Here is a 22,215-nt window from a genome sequence, read left to right on the forward strand (position 1 = left end):
GGTTATTGAATCTGAAAACATTGACCTTTATGTGTATTGCTTCTATATACCATTGTACGTGTGACTGTATCTCTTTCAAGAATAACGTGACCTGGTGCTAAACTAACAGTTTTGATACCAGTTATAGTTAAGTGGTGGCTGGAAAAATGCTTTGTTGAAGATAAAGCATGGATGTAGTTACAAGTGTTGGGAGAATAGTCAGGAAAGTTGGGTAGAGCACAGTAACGTCTTCCAGTGTCATTACGTGTTCAGGTTGGCTTAAAATCCTCAGATCCGCAAGGAATTGCATATTATTACTATAATCACTTTTTAATCTTGGATGAATTGGATACCAATGTGGTATTTAATATTTCTGCCTCTTAAAGAAATGAAGTATCTTAGAAGACCATCCCTTTCCTTCTTATTTCTGACCTTGATTAATTGCGATCAAATTTCAGAGGAAGAAATATGAAGAAGTCATAGAAACTTTCTGAAAATACTTATCGAGGAGGAGAAAGTACCCCTGTTGATAGAAAATTACTGTTAATGTGCTTCCTGATAATGGTCCTTGAGAACGAGATGAGAGTATTAGTGCTGGGGGTCTAAATCAAGCAGAGACTGGAATATACTTGAGACTGTAGACAGCACTTCATTTGAAACTATTCATCAAGCAGCTTTCTTTAAAAAAAATAAAAATATATTTGCTCGTGTATTTCTCTGTGGCAAAGCATCTTCTGCCACATGTATACAAGAACTTAACTGATAGCAACAGTCTCCATGTTGGTAGATGTAGTGACTAGTATTGTAAAGGACTGCATAAACTTTAGTGTGCTGCCTGCAGCAAGGCAGGGAGGAGAGGCATTAGGAATATAACAATATTTCTTATTGTAATTATTAATTTTCTACATAATAAAAAGGTGACCTCTGAATGGAAGAGGGACTGAATAGGTTTGACAACAGTAGATCACTGATTTCTGTTTATCTTTTAATCAGGTAATCCCTATGGATCGTATTTCCCAGTGGCATATGAAATGGCACTCAGTGAAACAAAAATGGCTAAGAGAAGAAAATAAATGTGTTTCTTTGACACTAGGGATTTATCAGATCTAGAATGTTATGTTTGTGTTCTAAAATAATTGATACCTTAAGCTTCCAATTGATTTTAAATGAATAGTTACTACTTTTACACAGGTCACTTGCATATGAACAGAATGTTGTCCAGCTGTCTCATGTTAGTAATCTGACTGTCTTAGTTCAAGTACCATATCGAGGGTTCTCATCCAATTTTCCTTGATGCTGTTGTCAATTACAGTTTCCTTCACATTGACAAGTTAAAGCAATAACGGCTTTTTATCTCCAAATATTTACTGCCAGCAAACTCGTAAATTAACTTATTTTTCTTACTGGGTAGAAAGGAAAAAATGCAGTGTGAAACATACGTACCTATGTTAGCAATATGCAGGAGCCCAGCAGCATCTTCAGTTGTGCTAGTTAATGAACTTTGCATGCTGCTTTCTAAGTTTTTTCTTTCTTCGGTGTCATCCGTATTTTCAGTGGGGAGTCTTTCCATCAGACACGTTACAGCCGAACAGCCACTCCATCGAACTCTAGAAACCTCATTCCTTCCTAGCTGTAAAAGTCTGTCCATTCTCCAGAAGGCCTTGGCATATGCTTTGTGAATCCATTCATAACTATTTGTCTTATCGGTCTTGTTATCCTGCCTGTCAGAGAAAATCTTCTCTTTTTCCCTGTAGTCTTCTGTTATTACTGTGGCAAAAGAGTCTAGAATTTGCTGTTCCTCCTCGGTCATTCTGTATGAGGGATCTGTTTGAGCAAGCTGGTCAAGAAATAAAAGTGGAAGCTCTGCTGCAACTGTTTCTGCAGCTGTCATGCCATGGTGCCCATCAATTAGTCCGAGAAAGCAGGTATCTGACTTACTTCCATAGTTGTCCACTACAAAAAATCTGTCTTCCATGTCTCTCTGCCACGTGGAATTTTTATCTTGGCAAATTGATAATGCTTTTATTGAAGAGTTTTGTACTTTCTTGAGAGTGTTAACACTGTTTGTATTGTCAGGATGGCAATATGATGTAGAAGCATGACTATCCATAAGAAATTCAAATGATTCATTGATTTTCTGCCGATGTCTTTCAGAATTCGTAGGAAGCTTGGCCACCTTTGAAATTAGCGCCTGTCTCTGAGCTAAAAGGGTTTCATTATCCACCATCATTTGCGAGCTATCATAGCCCAACAAAGTTAGGGCTTTGTGGGTTTTTTTGTGGTTATAAAAACAGCGTGGATATATTGGTTGTTGACACACTGAGCAGAGAATTGGAATGCCTATGGAATCTGCATTCTCAGGTGCCATCATGATGTTCTCCAGATGATCTTCCTCATCTCTGCAGCTTTCATCATAGGGTAGTCTTGCTTTGTCCTGTGATTTTTCCTCCCACGTCATTCTATAAAGGAGTTTAATGTGCTGTGAATTTTCACTTCAGTATTCGATAAGTACGACATCACTGTGTTGTAGGTGACCTGTGTTTGTATAAGAAATTATGTAAAAGGTGTAAAAACTGTTAAAACTTAGTCACACAGCTAGTTCAAGAACTGAAAAAAAAAAAAAAATGGAAATAGTGCATTATGCAGTTTGTTATCTTACACCTGCTATGGTCTCTGTCACATTTGTTTCCTCATTGTGACTTGATGCATAGCTCTGCGCCTTCACTCTGATGCTGCAGGTATGATGTAGTTTCTCGTCAGGTTTTCTGTACCTAATCCTCACTTTGCAGACATGATAGTGGAGTAGGAGCATATTAAAAACTGAGAGATGAAAAAATACCTGCCAATTTTGTGTGGACCAGTAGCATTGATATCTCTCTTTAATCAAATGTGCTTTAGGAGTAACTGGAAAAACATAAGATTGTATATAGACACACAAGATATATTACATTTACATGGTTTATATTCTATTGGGGTTTTTTGCTCACAAGAGCCAGACTTAGCAATGTTAATGTTCTCATAGTGTAGAATGCACTTTGAAAGTGTCAATTTCTGAATTAAGAAGTAATAGGGAAAAGCAAAATATTACCAAGCAGTGTTTGGGCCTTTAGATCTCTGGGAAACTGTCTCTAGTGTCTTGTCAGCTTCCTGTGCTGCATACCCTCTTCTTCAGCCTAACTGATGTTTGGCAGCGTCATCCTATTTCAAGTTTTCCAGAGCTCCCTATTTAAACTTAATACAGCCGCACTTTAAGTAGTTATTTGGCAACTGTTACCTCTTCTAGAACTTTAGCAGGGAAGGATGTTTTTTTTGTCACTCCTTTTGTTCATCTCCTCTGAGTTGTAAGAATCTTAATGAAGTGCCTATGAGCAGCTGAGGCAGATCAATCATAAAATTTAACAAAGGAAAATTTATTCTATAGGGAGTGATAAATGCTAAGGTATTAGCAGAGCTACTTAAACCCTTTTCACACCATTGTATGTGCTGTACTTACGGATGTGAACCTGCATGTGGCTACTGCTCTCAATCTACTGTGGGACCAGTTTATGGTAAGTTCATCCCTCTATTGGAGTAGAGCATCAGGGTGCTTTCAGAAATGCTACACTGCTTCAGTGGGCAAAATATAAGGAGGTACACGTTCAGAATACCAGCAGAAGGCAATCTTGAACAGATCTCTCTCTTTTGTTCTGCATAATCTGAATTTGAGCCTGCGAAATCGTACAAGCCTTGTCACTGCTGTTCTGGTAGTGATGCATTCCTGTCCAAGGAAGGTTAGGGCTAATATATACAGAAAGAAGGGTAAGCTGCTTTCTGTCAGCCTATTAAATATACCGCGTGTAATGTGAGTTCACATGTAAAAGCTTGTAGGATTACAGACAAGAAGTTGAAAATTTTCAACAAAATGTTAGTTTGGCTTCAGGAAAACTTAGTTCTGAACACTCACACTGTTTATAAAGCTGGAAGTGGGTGTGAGTGCTAACAAATGGCTATTTCAGAGAGCCAGAACAGTCCTGGCTGATTATAGCATGAAATAATCAGGATAATATGTGTAATAATTCATGTAGAATAACAAGATGTGCTGCAATTCTTCAGTTGCAATTTGGCTCAAATTATTAAAACATCAGCCACCTTGTCAGATTTTTATATACGTATATTGATTGTGCATGCTATATATATATTACAGTCTGTAAACTTGGTAGCAATAAAAAAAAGGGAAAAATTCACTTTGATCTTTTGTGAAGGAAAATGACTTGTTTATATTGTCTTCTCTCCTTGCTTTTCCCTCACCAGAAACAGACTTGCAAATATATTGCTGTAGGTTTAAAGGATAGCAGTGAGATATTGCCATTACAATATAGGAAGCTTATGCTCTAGTAGCCTCAGAGAGGGAAAGAGAAAACAGTTTTCTAGCTCGCTGCAGTTTCCCTCTGCCTATTTAGGGGGCCCTAACCTGGCAGTGTTTAATGTTCTGAGCTAAAAATAGAAGTGCAGAGAAGAAAAAAAAAAATAGAATAGACAGGAAAGCACTTTTTGAGATTACTTGTTTTCAAGGGTAAATATTTTCTCTACTCATTGTGTTCCAGCTAAGAATGTCTTGGTCAGCTCTCAGTCTGGTTCCAACAAAGGTAAGCTGTCCTGCTGCTCTGCTTGCCCATCCACTGCCAAATGCAAGGGAAGAGGCCAAACAGAGGCAGAGCACATAGCTGTGGCCATGAGCTTGTGTGACAGAGCACCATTATCTCAGTAACCCTATTTCTGGCAGCACCCAGTAGCTCTGGCACTTCCAGATGCTTGCTGATCACACAGCAAGGAAACTACTTTTTTTCCTTCAGTTTTGCCCTGCAGAGTGGTGTTTGTTTTTTTGTTTCTTTTTTTAAGTAGTGAAGGTGTTGCTCATGGAGATTTAATGATCCAGGATTTGATTTGCCTCCAGAAGAGTCCCATGTGTCTTCATCTCCTTCTGACATGTCATTCATGTCTCCACCCAGAGCATGCTTCTTCCTGTCCTACCTTTGTCACAGTCAGCAATTAACTTAGTATCTAGCTGAAAACTCCTTCCTTCATGAACTCTGTATTACTGTTACAACTAGCTATGTGTCAGTGGCCTTAGAAAACTCATGGATGCTGAGAGCTGTGCCAGGAAGGTGCCTGCAGGCCTGAGGGTGACAGGAGGAGGCAAAGAAGATTTGTATGGAGATTGTTGTTTCACTGAGCTTGTAATCATGATTTTACCATCTAATGTGTATAAACAGGAGGCTCTGCTGCCAGTCTTCCTTGAACAGGTGAGTTCCTCAAACCTGCATACTGAAACTGTGACAGGGACTCTTGGCATCATTGGGACTGTGTGATGTGAGGAGCCAGTGTGAGCAGCTGCTGCAGCTGTAGTTTTGTCTGTGGCACAGTCCTATGCTTCTTTGCAAACCACACCCTGTCCTGGCAGGTGCTGCCAGCAGACCACACGTTTACTTGGGCTCTTTTTCATGTGGTCTTCTTTAGCCAGAGCAGCCGCAAGCGTATATCTAGCAGGAAAACACTTTTGTAGCTTTATTGAATGCATATACATCCTCTTAAAAACCCTTTATCTGAGAAGACAAAGCAGCTGTGTCCTATATCTTCCTCCAGGTTTAGGAGGGCTGGGCCTCCAAAACCTTCTGCAGGAAGAACCATGCATCTTCTCCTAGGTGTGTCAGCCTAAGTCAGCACAGCATCTGACTTACTGTGTCTCCAGCAGCAACAGCATAGCTCCACGGCAGCCCTGTTGTGAAAGGTGGGAAGTGATGGAGATGAACCCAGTGAGTCACATGCTGTACTGGGGCTTGGGAGCACTCCCTGCACTGGCCCTGATAATAGGCAAGAAAGAAGGAAGTGATTAATAATTAAAGTAATTATGGAATAAATTAAGGTAAATTGGCCTCCTTACCTCTTCATGTTGTCCAAAACTGGAACCGTGGGATTCCAGCCCCACTTGTTTCAAGCTGACATAATACTGCTTCCTGCATTAGGTTCTTTTAGAACTGCCTTTTGTGACTCTGTCCTCCCAGATAAAGGCTCTTCACCGAGAGACAAGCCTTTGAAGTGGGAGTTAAATAAACTTCCTCTACCACAGGTATCCTGCACCTGATGGTGGTAGCTGGACTTGTTGTGGTGGGGCAGAGGTGCCAGTCTGTTACCCACCAGAGGCCTACTGTAACAATCATCTTATGGATATAAAAGGGTTTTTCTCTTTGTGGCATCTCTGTTTGGATTGGTGTGACCTTAAGGGTTCAGCTTGGAGGAGTGAGGCCACATGATGACAGAGTTGGGGCTGTGTCAAGATATCAGGGATGGATGATACCACCACTGCCAGTGGGCCTGCTCCTAGTGGGGGGTGGTTGGGAAAAGAGCCCCAGTAAACTGCAGAGCTCTCTGTCTCACAGGAGAGAAGCAGAGGAGCAGAGAAAAGGATGTTAAGAGGATGGAGTAAACAAAACAAACAAAAAAAAAAATAGGGAGGCAGAAGGAAGAGGAGGTGAAGGAGAAATAGATGATGCATCCTGTGCTTGCATGAAGTAAGGTAGATTTTGCCACCTCATAACAACACAATGTGGGGCTGTAAAGTGTGGACAAAGACTGTGGTAAGTGAAGCTGCCAGCTTCGCCCTGATTTGTGCCTTTCAAAACTGGCTGTGGCCCCAAAGAGTACACTTGGGTAAGAAGTGAATAAAAATAGCAAAGTGCTTCAGCTCTGTCAAGAAGTTTTAGCAACACAAACAGCCACGGTTGTTGCACTGACATATTCTCCATTCTTTTTCTCTATTTCTTTTCCTTGAAAAAAAAAAAAAAAGAAAGAAAATTGAGTAATTGGGGTGTGATGTTCTCTTTAACAAAGGCCTACTGGTAAGTTTTGTAATCGGCATTATTAAAGTTGCAAGTAAGCACCATGGGAAGTTGACAAGCTGCTGGAGACATTATAATGAACGAAACTGTTGTGCTGTTGCTACTTCCAGTGACTCATAAAATATCGATAGCAGCCCAGAATGCCTGCTCCAAGAGGAGGCTGCTTCGTGCACTAAGAATGTGCTAATGAAAGAACACAATTGGTTTATATACTCTGAGCAATTCACTGGAAGGGGAAGATTTCCCCTTTCTCCATATGCATTGAATTCATGAATAAAATAGGTGGGACAGCAGGAGGAGTCCCATTATGAGCAAGAAGGGAGGGAGGGAGAGAGGTGTGGGTTGGGCACAGGGCTCTGCCTGGGCTGGGAGCTGCGGTGGGTGGGCTCATGGAGCTGGGCCCTGGGCAGGGAGGCTCCTCGGATTGCTATATATCAGGCTATTATTAGTTGAGTCATTTACGTGGCCTAGGTAGGCCCCAAAAGCTCCAGATGAGCAGGTATCAGGCACACCCTAAGCTTCATTATTATTGTTATTATTTTTCCTGTTCTGGCATTAGGAATACAGTCATCTCCTTTGCTAGAATAGTGTGTGCACTTCTGCATATAAGCTTGCCTGGTGTTCACAGTGAGTCCAGGCATACTGTGGATGTGATGAGGGATGGGAGCCTCAGCTGTGAGCAGAGCTTCCCTGGGGCAACAGCAGACTGAAATGAACCTGAAGAGTGTGGGATCTGGTGTGGACAGTGCCCAGCTCCTGGCTGTCTGTGGAGCAGATGATCAGATCTTCAAGAGTCACAGGGCTGCCCACCTGAGCTCATAAGCTGAGTAGGAGGCAGCTGGGCTCACCTGGCTGCCACTGCTCCTTGTTGGGAGCTACTTCCAAGCTTGGCTTCTCTTGAGCAAGCCCACTGAAATGCCCCAAAGGATGGAAACTGAAAGATGTAGCAAGGATTTTTAAGACAATGCTTTGAGTTTGATTCTAAGTTAATATCTTCGTATTACATACTTACTGATTGAAAATAAGCACTGCAGCCATTCTGTGGTGCTCAGATTGAGCTATGTGTATGTTATAAATGGGAAATAAAGACGCACTTGCTTGTGAATTCAGTCAACAGAAAAACTCAAATATATGAAACTGAGAATGGCGTGTATACTGTCATACGTCAAAGCACAATTTCTTCTGCTTTTCCAGTGTAGTGTGACTTGTTATTCCTGAAGCTACTACAAGGCAGCTCAGCCCATGCTCTACCCTATGTTTCTAGCCAGCAAATTATCTTTTCTTCATACCTTTGGCCATTCTTGCTGAAATTTTAACTGACCCTGGAGCAGTTTAAGGCAAATCCTTAGGGCTTGTTTTGTTTTAAAAAACATAATAGCACAAGTTAGATGGAAACAATGATTTAATAGATGTCACAGTTCTTTATGTCTCTCTCTCTCTGTGTATACATATGTATAAAGAGGACTTACCTATCTTCAGTTTAAGTGTGTTTTCTTTTATGTTGCTTCATCATGATAGCGGGCAACGCTGCATTTGTAGTGACATTGGTGTTTATAAATGTTACTATAGTAACTGTATCCGTAGCCACAGTCTGGTAGACTTACTGTTCTGGTAGACTTAGCGCTCTGGTTATCTGGCAAGCAGAAGGTAAAAAGCAGAGTTATGGTGTAAGGCAGACGTGCTCTTGAGGCTTCAAGGAGGAACTGTAGGAAAATTGAGTTTTGCCTTTATACTAATCATCATGCAGCTGTGCAATGCGGTTTTGCAATAGACCCTCATAAACACACTGTGAAATGTTTTGTTTCAGTGGAAGTAAAAACTTACTGGGCTTTTAAGAACCTTGAAAAGAGTGAGAAGAATAAGTTCATTCACCTGTGGAATGATCCTGCAAACACTTGCCTGTGCAGCTGCAGATCTAAAGGGCCTAACACGTGTTGGTGGAATCTCCCATCACAAAAATAGTAAACGCATGTTGAGAATTGAAACGGGGAATTCATTTGTACAAGGGCGTGCAAATGATAGTGGGTTACATAAATGCTATGAACCGTGGAACGGCTCCAGCAGCTCCCGTCAAGCCCAGCAGCCCGTGTCCCTCAGCGGCCCCCCCCGGCCGCTCGGAGCCAATTATTGTTTCGGAGGATCTGCTCGGTCGTCACTAAAGCGGAGCGGGGTAAAGCTGAAAGTGAAACTGCGCGGTAATAGTTTCATTTTCAAGTCGGGGGGGGGGGGGGAAGTGGAAACGTCGCCGACATAAAAGAACGCGAGCGGAGAGGCTGAGGAAACCGTTCTTCAGTGGTTGTTATCATACAGCGGCTGTTTGTCATTCTTTAAAAGCGATCCGACCACTTCCAGTAACAACAAAGAATCCTCAGATTTAACAGAAGCGACTCGGTTCATTCTTTTTATTCCCGTTAATCATCTGCTCAGCCAGGGGCTGCGTTTCCCTTCGCCTCCGAGCGTAGCGGCTTCTCCACCTTAACAGACCGTCTTAAAGCAGCGGGGATGGCAGCAGCCATCTTACGGGTCGCTGTCACATCTGCCAGGCTCCGGGGCAGCTTTAACGCCGGGCAGGGAACGGAACGGGGCAGGTGCAGAAATCGGGAGCTGCTATTTCTTTTTTACAAGTGCACGTTTTACACGCACCGGGATCCCCCTCCCTCTCGGTATTGCAGCCCGAGGTTGACACATCAAAGAGCTGCGGATCGCACACCAGAGCCCAGCCTCAATCCCGACCTTTTAAGCCGTGGTGCCCCGCTGTGTTAGTGCCATTTGCGGTTTCTCACGGCTCGACCGCGATTTTACATACGTGCGACAGAGCGTAACTTCCTCGGGACTCCTGCGCGCTCAGCGCAGTTACTGCTGTGGGATCACTTGCTTAATTGTTGCTTTCAATTAAAAGGCAATAGACATAGGATGACCCGCTGTCAACACTCGGTCCGGGACCAAAACGAGACGTTCCTGGACCATGCAGGGAACGGAGCAGAGGATCTTTGAGTTTTACGCTTAAAATAAACTTACAGATATGTATAGACTGACTTGGAAATCACCTACAAACCCGTTGAAAAGCAGCCGCAAAGTGCAAAGCGTGGAAAAGCACCGCTGAAGTCAAACAAACCGTGGCCCTACGAGGGGCAAGGGAGGCGCGTGGGCTCCGCCGGTGAAGCGGCGCTGCCGCCCCTTTGCCGGGCTCCTCAGCCCCTGGGGTCGGGCCCACACTCGGCGCCTGTGGCCGCCGCCCGCCACCGCTCAACTCCGCGCTTCTCAGCAGCGGGAGGCGGGCACCGGCTCCCCCCGCCCGGCGGGACAGGAGCCGCCCGCGGAGCGCCGGGGCCCTCCTCCCGCCCCCCCGGGGAGCAGCCGGCGGCGGCGGCGCGGCGAAGGGGAGGGTCTAGGGCCGGGCGCACCGCGCCGGCCGGCCGGACGGGCGGGCGGCAGCCGCCGCGCCGCGGGCATGGCGGAGGCGGGCGGCGGGGCCGCGGCCGGTGCGGCGGGAGGCGGCGGGCCTCAGCAGGGCTCCCCGGCAGCCGGGGGGGTGGCCGCCGCCTCCGCCGCCGGGGGCCCGGCTCGTAGCGCCGCCGAAAGCCCCGGGGGGCCTGGCTCGGCGCGCACGGCCGGGAAGAAGGCTCAGCTGCGCGCAGCTCCGCGGGCCAAGAAGCTGGAGAAGCTGGGCGTCTACTCCGCCTGCAAGGTACCCGGCCGCGAGCGCCCACCCGCCCACGGAGGGTGGGGATTGACGGAGGGAGGGGAAGGCAGTGCCGGGCCGGGCGGGAGGCAGCGCGGCTGTTAGCCCGGCGCTCCCCGCGGAAACGGCGGGTCCGGCAGAGCCTCGGGTCCCGCTGCCCCCGGAGCCTCGGGAACGGCGGCGTGCAGCCTCCGCCCAAGGGAAAGTTGCGGCCCCGCCGTCACGTAGCGCCCGACGGGGCCCTGCCCTCCGCCGCGCCCTGCCCCGGCCTCCTACACCGCCCTGCGTTGGGCGCTGCCGCCCTGCGCTGTGCTCCGTAACACGCCCGTCCCTACACCTGCAGCCCGCTTATGGACGCGGGGGGGCCGCGACCTGCCTGTTCTGTGCGGGTGCGGAGAGCGGTTAGAGCTGTGCTGCCCCGGGGCTCTGTGACAGCGGGAGCGGTATCGGTGCGTGTGCGGTGCAGGGCTCAGCGCAGGCCGCGCCGGGGCTGTCAGGGCGATTCCTGGATGCGCAGCGAGCTGACACGCTCCGGTTGGCAGCGCTGATGCAAAACACTCCAGTAATGCTCTCGGTGCTGAAAATAATTGAGCAGTTTGCTGGAAAAGTGTGTTTCTGTTCTTTCTGTTCCCTTACTTTGGGATTTCCAAGAAGGCATGAAGTGAATATCCCAACTAAATGCCCACTGACGCGAGGGAGCATCCCTGTGCAGGTCCGCTGCCCTGCTTGGTGATGTGAAGAGCTTGCTGTCTGCTGGAGCCATGTCGCAATACTGTCATTTGAGGGCAAGCTCAGAAAGCCACGTGCCTCAATGTCTCTGCAGTTCACCAATGTGTAAGCGTCTTTGCTTTGGCCTGGTTGAGTCCACGGCATGATGTGAGGTTACACTGTGTCAGTCAGTTAAAACCAGCCAGTCTGGAAACCTGCTCCTCTCTTGGAAGGTGGGGGAACGTGGTTTGAAGCTTTCCTAGTGCGATGAAACAGTGTCTCTGCACTCTGTGCCTCAGCAGCCCCTGTGCGCTGGAGGAGAGGTGGGTGTTTCAGGGAGGGCAGGGCCTGATGCCAGCCCTGCCAAACCTCTCCCAGGCTGCTGGTGGCACAGTGATCACTCACCTACTCGTGCCCTGCAGGGGTGTCTGTATTATCCCAAGGGTCCTGCAGGGAGGCCCACTTGGTGCTGTCTGGTGGACCTGGGTGTGGGGCTGGAGTACCCTGGGCTTCATCCTCATCCCTTGTCAGTAAGCAGGCACAGCACAGTACTCAGTGTGACTCCCTATGCGCATTCCAGTGCAAACCTGGCCTCTGCTACCTAACTTTCCTTCGGGAATGTACTGGCAGACAACATTCCTTCGGGTCTCAGAACATCAACAATGAGACACCCTTGTAAACTCATCAAGTGCTTTCTCCTGTGGGACAGGGAGAGGATGAAGCTGGGTGGAAGGATGTGTTGTTTTTCTTCCTGAACACCTGGCTCCAAACTGCTTGGGCATACAAGAGTCTGTAGCAGCACAGAGTGGAACATTGAGCTTTTTCTTACTCTGGGTTGCAACTCCTGTTCCACTTGTTCTGTGTGCGTGTGAAAGCTCAAACAGCCTATCTCTGAATGAGGTTTCTGTGGTAGCAGCCATGTTGATCTGCAGGTCTATGTAGAGCTGTATAAGTTGGAGGGCAGAAAATGTGTGACAGTTTCCTTAGTGTTAACAACCTTTGCCTAAGTAAAATTCACCCCACATTGCTGCTACTTCAGCACACAAAGTGTATTACAAGCTTAACCCCCAGAGATGCAGGGAATGGCAAAGACCGTGGGTTTGCTGGGGTGAGCAGCAGCGTGAGAAGATGGAGAGATGTCAGTGGCTGGGAGAATGCCTGGGGTGGGGGAGGAAAGGTGCCATGCTGGAGAGAAGGCTGCAAGTACTGCTGAGCTGAGTGAGAACTGAGGTTAGGGATCTGCTGCCCTGTCCTGGGACTGCAAATACATGTTTGCTTGTTTTTGTTTGAGTGGTTTGTTTTTGTTTTCCTGCTAAGGAATTGAGGCAGGAGAGTGGTCACCATGGAGCTTCACTGCTTGACTTTTCTCCTGTGAAATAAAAAGCTCGGGGTAGAAGGGCAAGAACAGACTCTTCTGTGTAAAACAGCCTTTTAAATGCCCGAGTCTGTGTGGGAAGAATGTGCATTCTGAACAATAAGAGATATGTAAGGAGTTGGCAGAGTATCCGTGACTTTTAGAAGTACACAGTAGAGCTGTATTTGCGCAGCATTTTGCATTTGGCAGTCACTATATCTGCACACATATGAATGACCGCATACATCGTTTTGGTTTTGCCCGGTGTGAAATTCAGCATTGGATACATGAGTTTGCAGCACTTTCCATAAAAGCGGCACTGTGTCGCTTACACACATCAATATGTTTAATGAAGATGAAGGAGGAAGTCTTTTTATTTTTTTTCACACTATTGGTTTGTGAAAACATAACTTTCTTTCCAGTCCCACTGGGAGTTTTTCTTTAAAAATATGTTGAAATAGGTGCTATTTTAGTAAGCTAGATTTTCTGTGCAATTGGTTATTTCTCACAGCGTATGTTGCAGTAATACCTAGATGCTTGTTAATGTAATTAGAGCCCTATCACTTAAGGCATTTGCACAAGCAGCAGGGAATAACACCTCCATAAAGACCCCGCGCTTTAAATAACCGAAACATCATGAGCAGGGCTGTGAGGGGATTTGGTCAAGGCCCCAGGAGTGGCAGAGTCTGAAGTGTGATCTGGATCTCTGTGCTGTTGTTTTCTGGAGAAACTGAGGAGACTATACAGGAAACCCAAACCTTCCTTATGATTGTTTGTGAAGTGAGATGAATATGTTTTGTGACTACTAAAGTCTGACTTAAAGCATCTTCATTTAAATCAAACACGAGATCTACCATTAACGTCACCAGGTGGGAAATGAATCCCTGTTTTTAATAAAAACCTTTATACAGTAGCCTACATCTATCCTGTAGGTGAGAGAAACCAGAACAAAAAATGTGACATAAAAAACCTGGACTGATCTACAGAGGAATAATGTGCTTAGAGCTGATCATCAAACTGTTTACTTTGTACTGTTAAAGGCAAATGGGTTGGCTGCTTTCCTGTTGCATAGAGTAGATCTGTGAGCAGCATCTGACTGCCTGGTTGCTGGGTGCTGTACACCAGAGTAGGAAAAATAGGCATTTAAATTTCATCCAGGTTTTTGTTGTGGTTTGTGTGGTGTTCTTTGTTACAGCAACAATTTGAGATTATTGTTGTAGGAGGCAGCTTGTTACATTAGGTTTTTCTGCTCGGCTTTTGTGCTGGGAGGAAAAGTAGTTTTTCTGGAGCAATTGTACGTGCTGGAAACAAGAGCCACAGTTCTGTGTATCTGCAGTGTGCTGAGTGAGCTTGGCTTTTTGGTTACTGGGCAGGGCAGGCTGCGTGGTTTGGAGCTGAAGAGAGCCCAGAGCAACAGCTGCTGTGAAATTCAGTTTTAAGGCTGCTGAAGTCTTTCACTTTGTAGTTAAGTTAGCTTGAAGCTTGCCTTCCTGTGCCTGTTTCACAACTCCAAAAGAGGATAGATTTTTTAGGCAATAAGGTATTGTAACAGTGCTCACTCATTTAGCCATCATAATTAAATAATAACAGCTTCCTAACAGGGCCTGGGGAGTGCAATGCTGTAACTTCCAAAGGCACTTCTTTCGAATGACATTAATGTTACCTTTCAAGATCCATTTTGGACTTTTGGACCTGACATGGGTATATTGGGTATTTTAAAGGAAATGGTAACTTTAATTTGTCCAGAGGTGCTGTTTTCATGGCCTTGAGCTATTGCACTATTCAGTTTTTCCCATTATGTCTAACATGGAAGGAATCTAAAAAATTGATTGAAAATACATCACTTTTCAGTTCAAAATGTACGTAATTTCCGCACTGGATTTGGGGGGAGTGTGTGGTTATTGTATTTAAAAATGCCAATTAAGATGCTGTGGTCATCCTTGGGCCTGGCAGGACGATGCAGGTGACTTTGTAGGCCTCAGTAAGCAGAAGTGCCCATCTTTCTGCAGTGTCTTTATCAGAGCTCGGCAGATGTCCCAGAAAACAAGACCCGAGGACTGGATGTGCAGCTTAAATGCTTCTTTTCCTTCCTCCTTCCCCCACTCCCCCCTTCTCACTCCCTAACTCTTTTGATCTTAAATGAAGTTTTTGTGGAGGTGAAGTCATACATTATTTTCAAATGAAAAGCAGATGAGTGAAAAAAAAAAAAAAAAAAAAAAAAAAAAAGAAGAAAACTAAAAAGCTGAAGATAGTCAGGGAAAGGACTGAATTAACAGAATACAGTGGAAGACTTGAAACCACTCTGCAATTGAAGTCACTGAGGAATGCACATTGAATATTCAGTGCAAAATACTTGCACTGTCAACATCTACAATGAAGGCTTAGTTTTAAAGAGGACCCTTCTGGGCTACGTTCCCTGTTAGTTAACAGAACTTTTATGATGATTCTGGTGTTTTACAGAGAGAATAAAGGGAAAAAAAAAAATAAAAAAAAAGAAGCAACCAACACCCTGAGTTGTTAGAGAAAGATCTCTGGAGTAATTCAGACAATACAAATTAACATCTGCTTCAAAGTATCTGGCAAGGAAATGCTACCAAGGGCTGAAAAAGATCTGCCACTGAACACACTGTTTTTATTCTGCTGTGCGTGGGTTGATATTTATTTTTGGCAGCTTAACTGAGCTGTTATCGCCATTCATACATCTGTTTGTTTGCATCTTTGCTGTTAATTATCGTGTGACACTAAAGTTTGTGTAGTTACTCACTGTTTATAGATTTTTAGGCTTTGCCATAAACATTGTGTGGTGAGCTTCTGCAAAATTGCTTTCACTTGGAAAAGAATTTCTCAAAACGCTTGTGCCAAGGTTTGTGGGTTGTTTTTTTTTTGTGCATATCAGTTTTCACTGCGGTATGGTTTAAGGCAATTAATAATGAGCATTGTAATATATCAGTAATTTACATAGTTTAATGTTTGTTCAATGTCTGTATGGAAAGGATCAAATCTTGCTTCCCTAAACTAATATTCATTCTTTTTTGTTTGTTTGTTTGTTGGTCTGCTTGGGAACTTAAAACTCTCTCTTGAATTTTCTTTGGCAATATTCTCATTTTCTGACAGTCTTCTCAGTTTCTCTTCTTGTTTTAACTGCAAAAAACTCTCACGGCAACATTATCTCTTTCACAAAGCAAATGTGGATAGATTATTCGGCTTTCTTTTTGCCTAACTTGAAGTGCTGATTGAAAATGTGGCTTCAAATCATCTCACTTGCATTCCTAGTCCTCACAACAGGGCAATCCTTGGTTCTCAGGTGCCATTCAATCACTGTACTCTCTTTCTAGTCATCAAACATTAATAGGTCCTGTAGTTTTGGATAACAAACAAAAATAGAACTCACTCAGCGCCTGAGAAAGTGCAAGAGATGGCTTCTACCACAAAATAACATCAGCCTTTCTTCATTTCCTTGCCAATCCTATTACTCATAGAAAAATAATGTGAAATTCACTGTAAATCATTCCAGGTCTCATTTGCTGAGACTTAAAAAAAGAAGCAATTTTATTTTCCCTAGATTTCCTCATGTTTTATGTTGAAATCTCCCTGATGCAATATTTTAAATGTATCATTTGCATACACACAGTATGCTGGGAGATCCACTGGATCCAGACAATGCAGCAGGTCCACTTTGCAAGGGGAGTATGTGGAAGTGGCTTTGCTGGGCACTTGCAGGTGTGTTTCTGAGTCACCCTGGTGCTGGAAGCACCACTCTTCCCTTCTACTGTGCCTGAATGCCATCAGAAACTGAGGCCAGGAGTCTGGTTGGGTAAACAGCTGTGGAGTAGGAATGGTAAAAATATCACGTGGTGCTCAGCAGAACACAGGCAGCAGTTGTCCCAGTGCTCAGGTTTCTGAATACTGAAATTGGAGTGGGGGAACATTTTACCACCAGTCTACAAAGCTGTCAGTTTTAGGTGCTGTCAAGCCACAGTCTTTTCTGCTTCTTTTGGGTACTACCTCCTTAGGTGAGATGAGATTTGGAAATATAATAGGGAAATGAAATGGGTTCCTAAAATAGATTCTATTAAATGTATTCATAATCATTTTGAAAAATGTCATGTTAGTGCTGAATGTATTAACACCACCATTTTTCCTACTAAGGTTGATTCAGTCATAAATATCACACAGCAGTTGGCACACTTTCCTCACAGAGCTCTTGGCATTGCAAATTCATGAGGATCTCGTTACGGCCCAGTGCACAGATATCTCTGAACAGTAGAAAAACATTATTTTCTTCTGATTAGATCTTCAAATGGGAATATGAATGCTGTTAGAAGAACCTTTCTATGAAAATTACTAAGAACTTTTGGATGTACAGAAAAAAATCTCTTCCTGTAAAGCTGCTCTTCAGATAACTGGAACTGGTTGGACTTAGCTGACTGATTTGCAATGTGATTACCCAAGACTCCACCTCCCCGCTTCATGTCCATCCCTCTTAGCTGCAAGTCCTTGTTGTTGTTTCAGTTAGTGACCATATCGACATAGGTTGTTCTGAAAGTAATGCCTCCTATTTATTTCTATGTAAATTACAGCAGTTACAAAGTCCACAACAGCAGTATTCAATAGAGCAAATTCCCATCTACAAAAAACTTTTTCAACATAGTCACCACCATTAGCTATGTGTTTTTGCCAGTGATGAACAAGAGCCTGAATGACCCCGTCATAAAGAATCTGTGTGGCCATTCAGAACTTGGCTTGTGTTTCATGTTGATGTCGCTGCTGCTGAAATGCACCACCCACTGCCTCATTGTGCTCACATCCACTCTTTGATCTCCATAAATGCTCAGCAAGTGTCAGTGAAGGTTAGTGGGTTCTGTTTTCTCCGCATGGAGGAATTCAATTCAACACCTTTGCAATTCCATATCAGACACCACTTTGTCAGACTGCCCCTCTGCTGCCATCTGTCACATGGCAACAAAATGGGAGTGTTCAAGAAACGTCTGGATGTTGTGTTGATGAATATGATTTAGCTGGGAAGTATTGGTAATGATTGAACTAGGTGATCTTCTAGGTCTTTTCCAACCTTGATAATTCTGTGATTCTGTGAAAATGTAAAGGCATATTGGCAGGAAGGTTCCACACCACCACCATCTGCCTCTGGTACGTACCAACATAATAAAATAGGAGACATTACTTTTGGAGCAGCCCTCAAAGATTTTCGTGGTTTCAGGGTCAAGGTCTTCGGCATTTGCTTTGTTGATGATGTGGCCAAGCCTTGCCCTGGACAGCTTTTTTGACTAGCACTGTTGCTGTTTGCTTATTTCAATGTTTGGTTAACCCTGCTTGGCCTGTTATGTGCTTATTTTTAGTTGCATTATTTCTTGCTGCCAGTGCTGTTGATAAGGTAGTGATAAACACATTGCCTGCTGGATAGCCTGTTTGTGTCTAAGTCATTAAACTGTCATGGTGGATCTGTATTTGCTGATATGATCTGTTTGTGTTGATATACTGGTAAATGTTTGAATGCTTCTTTTATACAGAGCCTGGAATGAGGGCTTTCTGTAAAGGAATTGGCCAGAGTTTGCGTATTTATACAGCTTGCATACCATGATATACCATGACAATCTCTATATTTGGAGTAATATTCCATTTCTGATTTTATCTAGAATATAAAACCTAGCACCGTGTTTTATTAAAAAGAAATGACTTGAAAATAATAATATTGTTTCCTGTTGATTCTAAAATAGGACAGTTTCACTGAGTTCTTTTTTTCTTGTCGTTGTTCTCATTGGTTTGTTATTGAGTTTTTAAACTCTGTTGGTTGATACTCCTTTCCTTTGGTTTCAGGCTGAGGAATCATGTAAATGCAATGGCTGGAAGAACCCCAACCCGCCACCCACTCCCCCTCGGGCAGACCTGCAGCAGGCAGTTGTGAGCCTCACTGAGCCGTGCCGCAGCTGCAGCCACACACTAGGTAGGATTTATCTTCTGGAATCCACATGTCTGTACCCACAAGTCTGCACTCATGCAAGACAAAATTTAAGATGCCGTGCCAAGACCTGGAAACTGTTGGACGTAAATGTCTTTTCACTTCAATTAAAATATGTCAGAATTATCTCAAATGATTTTCAAAGAAATAGAGCTAAAGTACAACTTCTAACAACCCAGGCATTTTAAGCTGTTAAAATGCAAAAGCACCATTAAGATACACATAGAAATTTCAGTACTTCATGTAAGACATGTATTAACCCTCATGGTGTTGGGGTTTTATTTGTATATATTTTGGAACTACCTGCACAAAATCCTCAGCTACGTATTTTACTACTGTAAATGAAAATATTTATTTATTGCACCAATGACCAGAAAAAGAGGGGTTTATCACTATAGTTTTTGATTTAAAAATCGTGCTTATCCAAAATAAAAGCTGATTCCTTTTTTTCAGTATACATTAGCAGATATTTGATAAAAATTGAGCTGTCACAGAAGTCAGAACTAATTGAACAGAAGCAGTTGCTTTTAAATTTTTTTGACGTGACCATAACTTAGGACAGTGTCATACAGAAAAGGAAATCTAAAGCCTTCACAGTGGATCATTTATTCACTTATTTTATTTAAATAACATGGAACTCTGAAGGGAATGTTTTATTTATTTATTTATTTTTCTTTTTTTAATGAGGAGGTTGAAGGACAGGGAGGGTACAACATTTCTGTTCCCTTTTCATGCCATCATTACATTTGACCTATTTCTGGGCTTTTCAGCAGTTTCCTTTCTGAGTGTCCCAAATCCCTGTTTTTTTCTTGCCAAAAAGATTAACAAATGCATGGTATCACAAAATGCTTGGTCTCTTCACACGTGTCAATTTCAACCTTTCATCACACTGCTTCTCTGTGCTGCCCTTGGCTGTGCAGCCAGGGTAGCTTGTGTTACCTGTTCCTTTCATTCCTGGCCTTTGACAGAAGTGGCTTTTCATTTTTTGTAAATGTTATAAGATGTTGTATCTGTTGGTTCCCAGCTTTTTTTCTGGAATTTGTGGATACTAATTTATTTTATTTTTTTCTTCAGAAAAAAAAAAAACAACCTGCTTTTAAATTGGAGCCTGATTTTGGTCTATGAGGAGTCTTAAATCTCCCATTAACTAGGGATCCAAGGAAAACCAGTACCAATGACAGCTACCTTATGAGACAAACCACATTTTAATTTTATTGCTTTTTTTTTAGAAAATGTTTTTTTTTTTTTTTTTTCTGTCAACTGTGACTAATGAGAATGTTTTATAATTTGAAATGAGTAGCTGGCTGTTTCCTAAGACATAATATGTCATTCAGTGGTCTTTTCCAAGACAGTGTTCATATTCTCCTCTAAATGTTACTGCTGAATGCCCTTAAAACCAGACTGAGTGCAAGCACAAGGTGTTTAGGCATCAGATTATCATCTCTGTTGCATTTCTTTTTTCCCTCTGGGTACTGCTAAAAGAGAGATGTATAAATTCCACTGCTGGTTAAAACCATACCTGATTTAAAGTATGGGACATACTACCCCCCTTTTTGTCTTTCCTTTAGAAGGTTAATCTAGGCATTGGCCTTGCACAAGACATCCCTTATTTTGAGGAGCTAGTTCAGTTTTCAAACCAGTACAGTTTTTGGTGCTATACGTGACTTAGCTTATGGTTATTTCTGTCTACTTACCTACAGTATGTATTTTTCCAACAAAATTTAAAATGGCTTAGAATGCTTCTCTTGTTGCATTGTTCATACCAGTCCTACTTTTGTCTTAGGACTTAAAATTTGTCATGACATCAAAAACTCTGCCTGTTGCTTGTGGTCTTGGCCTTTTCAACCGTTGCTCTTTGCCTCCCTAGACTGTGCAACCATCATTTACACTTTGTATGCCACTGTTTGCTACTGACAGTTCTCCTTCTCATCTGCTTTTCTTCAGGGATGGCATTGGCTCAGTCTCTTTCAGCTTGCCTTACATCTGGATTTTTACAGAATATTTTTTTTATGTGGGCAATATGCAGGGTCACTGGCATGAAACTGAACTGGTGACCAAATTGTGTGCCAAAAGAATTTGCTGCCCACCAGCCTCAAGGCCAGGTGTTATGTACTCAGAGATTCTTCTAAATTTAATTAGTTTCTCTCATTTAACAGTGCATTTTCTTGTTGGTAAACATTATAAGTCCTAAGAATAATACACTGGTTAGTACACTGTGTATGCATTCAGGCTTCCCTCTTCCCAGTTCTGTCCACAGTTCCTGCTATGCACCTTCATGTAATGTGTTTGAGTATTTCTTGGTTTGCCTGTCCTATGTATATTACTTGTGTTTTTACATAAACATAGGTTTTAAGATAGACTGCAGAAAACATTCCTCCTCAGCCTGCTTTCTGATTGCTATTTCATACAATCAAATATTTTGTTACTGAAGTTGCACAAGCAATGTACTTAACCTGGTGTTTTTCAGGTCTTCACATCACTGAAATCACTGCATTGACCTTCTTCTTTCTGCTTGCTTTCTTCTCCTGTGTGCTGCAGAAACAACCTATAGTTGTGGTGCTTTTTTGCTATTTTTTTTTTTTTTTTTTTTTCTGGCAAACATAACAGCAGCTGAGGTAGCAATAGAGCAATGCAAATGAATGGGGCTGTTGAACACCAGTTAAGAGTAACACGGCATTTGACATCAGCATGTTAAAGCTTTTATTTTAATAAAAGGTTTATTATTGGCTGCAGAAATTTGGGAACAGTTATCAGTTTGTCATGCAGTGCTTGTCTAGAATTGAACTTATTACTTTTACAGGATGAAAATAGACAGCTGGGAATATTAAACTGTCATGTCTGGCTCAAAGACAGAAAAGAAATAGTTTTATTTTGCCTAGATTGCTGAACATTTTTCCTTAAAGAAAGCCTTTGAGGGCCACCTTACTTATTTGCTCAGGATAAGATGCTCTGTTACAAGCGTTCATTTAAACATAAATGAATGCTTGCATCTTTTTCGTGCTCTGAACCAAGGTGTTCTTTTTACTTGAAACTGCATGAATTTGTTGAATTTAAATGTTTTGGCAGCTGTCACACTGAACTACAACTTTCTTTGGTATTTCCTCGGTGGCCAATAAATATGTTCATTTTCAAGTTACACTGAAATTCTTTTACTAGTACTGATCATGACATATGATGATAATATAATAATTGTCCAATAAGAGATGCATTGATAAAAGTTAACAGAAAAACATAAAAATCAAAATGCTCAACTTTTAAATGCTTTAATTTTCTTTTAAAAATATTTCCTTGCCCTTTCTGAGAAAAGGATACGCATACCATGTGCATTGGCCTGGGTTCAGCTAAGGTTGTTGCTGTTTAGTGTAAATGTCTTCCTTTCTGGGATCTGACTTTTTGTTTCAAATTGCCTTTTAACTTCCTGAGGCCAGTTGCTTCAACTAGCTTTGCATGAATATACCACTTCACAGGTACCAATCTCAAGCTTTTTGAAAGTCACAGATGTGAAACTTGTTACTTAGAAATTATGACATGTTAAAAGAGGGTTGTTCATATATTTATATATATATATATATATATACACATATTTATTTATTTATTTATTTATTTATTTATTTATTTTGTAAGCTTATGAACAAATGAG

General features: G+C 42.9%; 2 protein-coding genes across 8 annotated transcripts in view; one reads left to right on the forward strand and one right to left on the reverse strand.

The window, feature by feature from the left end:
* The window catches only part of PP2D1 (protein phosphatase 2C like domain containing 1), a 12,713-nt gene extending 2,572 nt beyond the window's left edge, over positions 1–10,141 (reverse strand). Inside the window, exons 1-3 of one of the 7 annotated variants that reach the window (XM_015853926.2) lie at positions 8,324–10,141; positions 5,697–5,819; positions 1,423–2,438 (exon numbers count right to left, since the gene is read on the reverse strand). In XM_015853926.2, the coding sequence (XP_015709412.1) occupies positions 1,423–2,438; positions 5,697–5,719 (1,039 nt within the window). In that variant the 5' untranslated portion in view covers positions 5,720–5,819; positions 8,324–10,141. Of the gene's footprint in view, positions 1–1,422; positions 2,515–5,696; positions 5,820–5,899; positions 6,780–8,323 lie in introns of those variants that run through there. The other 6 variants (XM_015853928.2, XM_032443200.1, XM_015853927.2 and 3 more) reach the window with 6 other exon arrangements.
* Positions 10,142–10,305: 164 nt separating this feature from the next.
* KAT2B (lysine acetyltransferase 2B) overlaps positions 10,306–22,215 on the forward strand; it is a 41,227-nt gene continuing 29,317 nt past the window's right edge. The window contains exons 1-2 of the mRNA XM_032443202.1: positions 10,306–10,542; positions 18,434–18,560. Coding sequence (XP_032299093.1) covers positions 10,306–10,542; positions 18,434–18,560 — 364 coding nt within the window. The remainder of the gene's footprint in view (positions 10,543–18,433; positions 18,561–22,215) is intronic.

This window comes from Coturnix japonica, chromosome 2, assembly GCF_001577835.2.
Source record: "Coturnix japonica isolate 7356 chromosome 2, Coturnix japonica 2.1, whole genome shotgun sequence".
Lineage (NCBI taxonomy): Eukaryota > Metazoa > Chordata > Aves > Galliformes > Phasianidae > Coturnix > Coturnix japonica.